The sequence below is a fragment of the Carassius carassius genome, chromosome 50, assembly GCF_963082965.1.
Source record: "Carassius carassius chromosome 50, fCarCar2.1, whole genome shotgun sequence".
NCBI classification, from domain to species: domain Eukaryota; kingdom Metazoa; phylum Chordata; class Actinopteri; order Cypriniformes; family Cyprinidae; genus Carassius; species Carassius carassius.
In genome coordinates, this window is record NC_081804.1 from 10,836,997 (window position 1) to 10,846,232 (window position 9,236).

The 9,236-nt window shown below is 37.7% G+C and overlaps 1 protein-coding gene across 1 annotated transcript; it reads right to left on the bottom strand.

The window, feature by feature from the left end:
* Positions 1 to 1,900: 1,900 nt before the first annotated feature.
* On the bottom strand, positions 1,901 to 5,043 carry LOC132133345 (serine/threonine-protein kinase pim-3-like). Its single transcript, XM_059546133.1, has 6 exons — positions 4,658 to 5,043; positions 4,293 to 4,402; positions 4,149 to 4,199; positions 3,696 to 4,059; positions 2,541 to 2,717; positions 1,901 to 2,390 (listed from the first exon to the last, which is right to left on the bottom strand). Exons 1-6 carry the CDS (start codon positions 4,743 to 4,745, stop codon positions 2,221 to 2,223), a joined length of 960 nt encoding a protein of 319 aa, XP_059402116.1. The 5' UTR covers positions 4,746 to 5,043; the 3' UTR covers positions 1,901 to 2,220.
* Between the last annotated feature and the right edge of the window lie 4,193 nt (positions 5,044 to 9,236).

Here is a 9,236-nt window from a genome sequence, read left to right on the forward strand (position 1 = left end):
TTTAGATACAACATAAAGGGAATGTTCTATTTTAAATATTTTGCATGCATTTTGGGAATGTTCTCTGAACCATATGAAACGTAATATGTAGGAACATTTAAAAACACTACACAAACACTAAACTGCTTCAATTTCTATAAACCTTCTATGCAGTGTATAAATCATGGTTTTGTGCTTACATTATTTAAGACCAAATAATTGAGAGCGAATTTTCTAGTAACGTTACTGGAAAAATTTTCATAACTTTGAGAGAACCTTGCCAGAACATTAAACAAAGTTCTCATACCATCCCATGTTAGCTGAGTATACTGTAATTACAAACCATGAAAGTCACAGGCCAAAAAATGTGGGAAACTTTGACCTGCAATTAGTTTTGAAACAAGTGTAAAGCGCTTGATTTATTGACCCATCAGCTGTCAACCCATTATCAAGTTTATTATTATGACTATTATGTAAATGTAATGATATTTAAAAATTGATAGCCTGAATGCATTGTAAGTCGCTTTGGATAAAAGCGTCTGTTAAATGCATACATTTAATTTAATTTAAATCTATGGTAAATTATAGTTATCTTGGTTAAACTACTCCAGTTACAATACAGGCATTATAGCAGTCTTCATAACATCTGCAGTCTGGCTCATATAGTGAAGGATGAAGATATCTGAATTGATATTTCCACAGAAGAGAGATAAAGTTTGCGGAAAACTATAATTTGGCTATTCATTTTAATAGATTTTATTATTATATGCTTGTATTTAACTTGTTTTGCATATTTAATGTCACATTTCACTGCTGGTTATATATGCTCTATATAATCATGTATGTGAGGAATAAAAATCCTGAATATACTGTAAGGGTCATTGCATGCCAAATATATTTAATACCTTAGTAACAGTAGGTACAATTTAATCTAGTGATTCTACATCTGAATCATGCATTACATAACAATGACTCATTAAAGCCTTATTCAGCTCTTTTACAGTAATGCTTTAACTCCAATGTGTCATCACATTTGCATACCCTGTTAACTAATAATTTAAGATATATTTCTACAGATGAATCAAATTGAAAATTTCAGTTGCACTATCTGTAAGGGGCAGCATCCTCAAATAGTTTGTAACTGCACATGAAAACATAAGGATGTAATTTAAATGCAAGGAGACACCACAAACACTACATATGAAACGAATTTATTGTGTCCAATATAAAAAAATAAATGTCACCAGTTCAAAACAAAAAAAAAAATTCCACACGGTCACAGTGGAAGGACTAACACATTTTTACTTCCACTTCACATGGAAAAAAAACTGATTCTAAATTTTACACTACATCAGAAAATGGCATCACTAAACACATCGGAATCGTATATTTGTATCAGTACTAGATAGCTTTAGCATGTCTATGATCCTTTAGGTTAAACTAAAGAAAGCCCAACAACTCTTTACATTTAATAATTTCAAATTACTTTTTGCAGATGGTATAAAATGAATAAATAAATAAATACCCACTGAATGTGGAATGTTTGTATTGCATGAATAAATAAGATACATGGAAGAAAATGTACATAAAATACTATTAAAAAAAAGCCCCCCCCCCCCAAAAAAAAACAAAAGGAACGACAAAGCGAGTCCATGAATATTGCATTGATTGTGCACATCACTCGAGTCTCTGCTAAGCAAAGTCTAAAAAGTGACGTCAACAGAGATGAAGTAGTGGAAGACATTCAGAAAACAACAGAAGTGAAAACCATCGAAATAGTGAATATGAATGGCAGAGCAGCAGAGAGATACTGTTAAGAGAGTAGTAAGTGTGTACTTCAAGTATTCGACCACTAGAGGGCAAAGGAGACCCACCACACAACTAGATACAGTCTTTGAAGGTTCCCATGAATCCAGGGGAGTTCCCCTAAAATCCATGAAAATCCTCCTGGTGTCTATCGAGACTTGAATCCCATAAAAGCAGCTTTTCAAAAAAGGCACCGAAAACTAAAAAGATAGTCTAAAAGGAAAATAATGTCCATGCTCTATAAGAGCAACCAGTAAGATCAAAGGATCACTAGCATTGCTGCTCACGCAGTCCCTACGGGTAACAACTCACCCTTAGCAAGAAAAACAATCAAAAAGACATTTATGCAACATAAACCGAAGTCCTGATAACCAACAGACTGGGAACAAGAGCAAAAAGATCTCGGAGTCCATTCACTCGCCGTCCCCGCATCCATCAAAGGCTTTCTTTGCCCGATTCTGAGCTGATGGAGTGAAGTGTGATGTTGCCGCTCTCCGCTTCCGGGCTTTCCTCCATGCGCATCCACTGATGCTCAAAGATCTCCTCCAAAGTGGGCCGGTCAGAAGGTCTCAAGCAGAGGCACCATTTGATGAGCTGCTGACAGACTGATAAACAAAAAAGCAAGGTTAAACTTCTCATCCACAAAAAAAAAAACAAAAGGGTTTACATTAGTTTGATCCAATTCCAAGCCAAATCAAAGGTCATTATTGGTCAATTTTGGTTCCTGGTTTGGGTATCTCCGGTTCAGTACGTACCTGGAGAGACTCTTCTCCTGAAAAAGAGCCGTCCTCTCAGAATCTCCTCATCATGTTCAAACGGGATGTCACCACACACCATGTCGTACAGTAGGACACCAAGGGACCAAACGGTTGCCGAGCGTCCGTGGTACCTGTGGTAACGTATCCACTCGGGAGGACTGTACACTCTCGTGCCTACAAAATAAAACATTTGGTTTTCAATCAAGTGAGAATTATCCTTTGTGACTTACAAAACATTTGCAGGTTTAGAACATGAAGATTCCACTTTTTTTTGTCCTGAAACCTACTCTGTGATTTACTGCAAAGATTTTGATTACACTGCAGCACTCTATAATGAGCCGCTCCAGTCAGCTGACTCTAGCGAGGGGGGCGCCAGCGGTCTGGCTTTCACACAAACTCTCCTCCCTCCTGCAGCCTCACTGTGAGCTGGAGAACAGCTCGATCCAAAAAAAACAAGCAAGCTGAAACAGGAGGGCGATCTAAAAGGGAGACTTTCAGGTACAAACAGTCACAAGCTATGGCAACTCCACATGCTTCCAGCATGAGTCACTTCCCCCAACAAAAGCCCCTTCACTAGGGTTTGTGACAGGCCCCTAAAGGCCAGGAGTCTCGGATACCAAACAAAAACAGCGATCTGTGATGGGATCACGTGGTGCCGCAACTCAGGTTTCACAACAAACAGATGCTGCGCAGTAACAGCTGATATTTTCCACTAACTTCTCAGATTCAATGATTTCAGTTACATTAAAGTAGTTTAAAAATACAAGAATGTTGACAAAATAAATTTGTATTATATAATTTGCAGTTGTAAAAAGGTGAAAAAAAAGTAAAAAGTTTTATGTTTCAAATGTGGTCTATCACTCAATTAAAATGCTAAAAGTAAATAAATGTAAAAAGCTTGCTAGTCATAAGATGTTCTTCCATCTTTGCAAAGACAATTTTCATCTGGTTTCCCAAAAATTACTCTTGAGACCAAGCCAGACCACAAAAAAAAAAAAAAAAAAAAAAGGTGGTGAGACGCTCAATTGTTTTTAACTCGAATGCTCATAATTATTCTTCCAGAATTGGATAAGTACAAATATTTCAGCTCATTTCAATAGAAACGGCAGGTGTGCCAATGCAAAGCAGAATAGTTATGAGTCAAGCACGCACCATCAAAGTCTGTGTAGACGGTGTCCTTGAGGATGGCCCCGGAGCCAAAGTCAATGAGCTTCAGGTCTCCCGAGCGTAGATCCACCAGGAGGTTCTCGTCTTTGATATCCCGGTGAACCACCCCGCAGCTGTAGCAGTGCCTCACCGCCTCCAGCACCTGTCTGAAGAAGCGCCTGGCGGTGTCCTCGTCCAGCGCGCCTTTCTCCGTGATGAAGTCGAATAAATCCTTCACCATCTCCGGCCGCTCCATTACAATCAGCCAGCCGTCGGCTCTCTCATACCAGTCGAGGAGTGTAATGACCCCCTGAAACGTACTCCCGACTTTCTTCAATAAAACAATCTCGAGGGGAACCAGCGAGCCGCTCTGGAATATAAACACGCGTGGTTAATAAACAACCTAGTGTTTAAAAAAATAATAATCAAAATACATAAATAACAGGCTAGTTTACTTACAATCGTACCCCATTCGGTCACTCTATCCTTAGCGATGTGTTTTATAGCAACCTAGAGACAAAAAGAGAAAAAGGCGAGTATGAATGCGTGACTGTGGCGCCAAACGCGGCCATGTGCTGCCACCAAAACAAAGCGAGCGCTTACCGGCAAACCGTCTGAGATCCGAGTACCGGCGTACACTGTCCCGAACCCGCCGCTTCCCAGCACCGAGCCCACATGATACACCTTGTCAAATGGCTCCCTTTCGGTCTTGGCTGTAATACGAAGGAGAAAAAGCAGTAGAAGTCAATATGTTGGTATAACAGCCCGATTTAAACCGAATGTGTACAACAGACGGTTGGCAACAAAATGGCTCCATACGCAGATTACGGACAGGCGCGTCCCGATTAAGTGACTAGTCGCGTTTGGAAAATTAGGGGTAAATAGCGGTGTTAAGGGCAAGCGATTAAATGCGACATTAAACATGTATATGTTACAAAACTGAAGAACGACGTCTAACGTTACGTTACCTGCTTGAAGTTGAATTTTCACTGGCAAGTGGTCAATGTTGGTTGTGTTGCAAATATGAGAAAAAGATCCAAACTTGGACAGTAACATTTTTTTCGGCTTCTCAAAAAAAAAATTCTCAGTCCTTCAGACGCTTTTGCTGTGCTTTGGACCGGAAAACACTGGCACTCCGTCCTTCACCGAGAACACCGAATTCCTTCAAAAATATATTTAGGAGTGGGAATCCGCGCGAAAATCCCACGAGCGATCGCAAAAGAGTCCGATTCCTCGTCTACAAAGGTTTCAAACCCCGGTAATTATTCACAAATGTCCCCGGACACCCATAGTGATAGAGAACTGCACACGTTCGCGCTTTTGCGTCTGCTCAGTTGATCTGTCTGTGTGAGAGAGAGCGCCAGAGCAGGGAAACCGTGTTAACTCTTTAATTCTCGCGTTTGGGGGCTGGACGCGTTGCACATATCCCTCCGCAACGGATAAACGCACTACAGTCAAATGAAAAACAAACACACTTCTCACAATTCTTTAGCGTTTCCAGAAGAAGAAATACTGAGTGATAAAATCTAGAATTACACTGTAAATATATAAGCATACATCAGCAGTGATAAGTAAAACGTTGGTGAATAGTGCGAGACGCCGATGGATACCTTGCCTGAGAGCATTGCGCTTAGGCTACATAAGACCAACCACGTTGCAGAGATTGTATAATTACGCTTTGACTAATTGGAATAATAATAATAACAATAATTAAAAATGAGTTTTTAATCAACATTAATACTATAATAAAAAATATGAATAATGCACATTATTATTACTATTATTATTATTGTTGTCTTTCTGTATGTTCTTGCTGGACTGCGCCTTTCAAAAAAGAATATATATAAACATGTATTATGTGTATGTATGTGTGTATAAAAACCTTTTATAAATACTTATAATTAACAATAATGAATGTTAAGCCCTAAGTATGTGTCTGTGTAGAATAAATAAAATCTAATCATAAAATTCAGCTGTTCATCGTAGCTAGGATCTGGTGGCGGCATTAAAACCACAAAGACTCTTTTGTATACCTCATCAAGTTTCAGTTGTATGATTCATACTGAATGATCATATAGACTAACTGCATGGTGTAACATCATTAAATATATAGTACTCTATGGATATAGAGTATAAGATTATATGACAGTCTGCATAAATTAATCACGCAGATCCTTATCAAGCATATGACTGAAGCTTTGCAGATTTATTTTCTGGGATTATCTCTTTGTCCAGATCAATCCTAATCATTTCCCTCATCTAAGGAGCTAATTTGGAAAGAGGCTGATGGAAGTACGCAGACAGGATGTCTCAAAGACAGGGAGACCAGGTAAACAGTGATCCCCTACTGTGATAGAGGATGAACCTTGTTATGAAAATCCATATGATAAGACAGCATCTGCAAACAGACTTCCTTAATTTCCAGCTGTGCACCCTAGACCCATTAGACACTGATATCAAACTGCAGTCAAATCGATGCTTTGCCTTTACATAAAACATCTTAAAAAATAATAACTACATCCCAGATCAAGATGAATAAAATGTGCAATTACACATAAATTCCAACTGCACTTTATGTAAAGTGTCACAAATGGCTGCTAAGAATAAAACGAAATGAGCCATGACTGAACATCTTACATCTGACAGTGAATGTGTGACATTCATTCTATAATTACTTGTCATTCTTCTCCTATTTCCCCAGAAAAAAGAACATATCCTAACTTTCATCTCATGCCAGATTCATAGGTCATACCTGAGAAGGACATCAAGGCTTTGGGGAGCTTTTATGAGACACACTGAAGCAATCAGCAGGGAAATCCCTCAAGGTTTTCAGCAGTTACCTGATGTAGGGCCAAAGCATATGTGTTCAAATGAACAAAAAGCTTCTACGGACCCCCAGTGTTTGATTTAGTTGGTGAGTTTACATTCACACTCGATTATTTCTAATATCCTAGCATGTCTATCGTACTATAGTACAAACTCGATTCCAAAAAAGTTGGGACACTGTACAAATTGTGAGTAAAAAAAAAGAATGGAATAATTTACAGATCTCATAAACTTATATTTTATTCACAATAGAATGTAGATAACATATGAAATGTTGAAAGTGAGACATTTTGAAATGTCATGCCAAATATTGGCTCATTTTGGATTTCATGAGAGCTACACATTCCAAAAAAGTTGGGACAGGTAGCAATAAGAGGCCGGAAAATTAAATGTACATATAAGGAACAGCTGGAGGACCAATTTACAACTAATTAGGTCAATTGGCAAAATGATTGGGTATAAAAAGAGCCTTTCAGAAGTCAAGATGGGCAAAGGATCACCAATTCCCCCAATGCTGCAGCGAAAAATAGTGGAGCAATAGCAGAAAGGAGTTTCTCTGAGAAAAATTGCAAAGAGTTTGAAGTTATCAATATCAACAGTGCATAATATCATCCAAAGATTCAGAGAATCTGGAACAATCTCTGTGCGTAAGGGTCAAGGCCGGAAAACCATACTGGATGCCTGTGATCTTCAGGCCCTTAGACGGCACTGCATCACATACAGGAATGCTACTAGGTCAAAAAAGAAGCCATATCTAAACATGATCCAGAAGCGCATGCGTTTTCTCTGGGCCAAGGCTCATTTAAAATGGACTGTGACAAATTGGAAAACTGTTCTGTGGTCAGACGAATCAAAATTTGAAGTTCTTTTTGGAAAACTTGGACACCATGTCATCCAGACTAAAGAGGACAAGGACAACCCAAGTTGTTATCAGCGCTCAGTTCAGAAGCCTGTATCTCTGATGGTACAGGGTTGCATGAGTGCGTGTGGCATGGGCAGCTTACACATCTGGAAAGGCACCATCAATGCTGAAAGGTATATCCAAGTTCTAGAACAACATATGCTCCCATCCAGACGTCATCTCTTTCAGGGAAGACCTTGCATTTTCCAACATGACAATGCCAGACCACATACTGCATCAATTACAACATCATGGCTGCGTAGAAGAAGGATCCGGGTACTGAAATGGCCAGCCTGCAGTCCAGATCTTTCACCCATTGAAAAAATTTGGCGCATCATAAAGAGGAAGATGCGACAAAGAAGACCTAAGACAGTTGAGCAACTAGAAGCCTGTATTAGACAAGAATGAGACAACATTCCTTTTCCTAAACTTGAGAAACTTGTCTCCTCAGTCCCCAGACGTTTGCAGACTGTTATAAAAAGAAGAGGGGATGTCACACAGTGGTAAAATAATGGCCTTGTCCCAACTTTTTTGAGATGTGTTGATGCCATGAAATTTAAAATCAACTTATTTTCCCCTTAAAATTATACATTTTCTCAGTTTAAACATTTGATATGTAATTTATGTTGTATTCTGAATAAAATATTGAAATTTGAAACTTCCACATCATTGCATTCTGTTTTTATTCACAATATGTACAGTTTCCCAACTTTTTTGTAATCGGATTTGTAAATTAAATTCAAATCTCCCAACTACACTGAACTATCGTTGATGGCCGGTCTGTCATAATGACTTCTCTCTTACGTATTCCTGAAGAAAATGTGATAACCTGAAGCAAAAGTGGCTTTATGCAGCTTTACATGTCTAATCGGACTGATCACAAAGACTCCCACTGTTTTCGCTGACAAGAGGGGCTTATAGTGCACAGCTCTGAACCCTCTTCAGAGGTTATCTGGAGGGCAGGGTTAGACAATCACTTACCTTTTCACTGGACTGGAACATATGGTCAAATCCAAAGCATATTCAAATATAGGGCAGATATAATCACCTATTAGTTGAAATGTACCCATTTAAAACCATATGCTGTCCTTGAATTGTTTAAAACCTATTAATATTTATGTATATGCATTTTCAAAATATATTGTCGCAATGTATTAATTTCTAAAACAAAAAATTAGATTTATATGTTTGCAAGCTTGCGTATAATTTTGAAATGCATATTATGAGACACAATTTATGTGTGATTTATTTAAAGAAACTAGGACTGTCAATTAGTTAAGAGATGCAATTAATTTACTTGTCAATTAATTCACTTCCATTAATTATTGAAATTAAAATTAATGACATGTTGGCTCTTAAATTTTATTTATTTCCCAAATACATTTTGCTATATAATTATGTTTCAATACATTAACTTATTAAATTAATTATTGAAATGAATCAATATTGATGTCATGTAGCCTCTCAAAAAATATGTTTGACTATATAATTCTGAAATATATATTGTGTGAAGAGATTTGTCATTTATTTATAAAAACTAGAGCAGTAAAACAATTAAAACAGTTACATGAAAATGTAAATTAAACTGTTAATTAATTAAAGTAATCCATAAATGATTGAAATTAATCAAAATTTGTGAAAAATAAAATGTATTACTTTCCCAAATACTGTATTATGTGGGACAAATTTTGTATTTATTTATAGAAACTAAAGCTGCCGTTGTGATTGGCTGAATACCTCAATCGTGTGACGGAAATGTAACACCCCTTACCATACTGTGATGCCACAAGACAAAACCAATAAAACATATTACAAACGAG

Excerpts from the sequence above, each read along its gene's own strand:
- LOC132133345 (XM_059546133.1), bottom strand. The coding sequence starts at position 4,745 with ATGTTACTGTCCAAGTTTGGATCTTTTTCTCATATTTGCAACACAACC. Across the intron at positions 4,403-4,657 it reads GAAAATTCAACTTCAAGCAG|CCAAGACCGAAAGGGAGCCA; the intron begins GTAACGTAACGT and ends TTCGTATTACAG. Across the intron at positions 4,060-4,148 it reads TGACCGAATGGGGTACGATT|AGCGGCTCGCTGGTTCCCCT; the intron begins GTAAGTAAACTA and ends TTTATATTCCAG.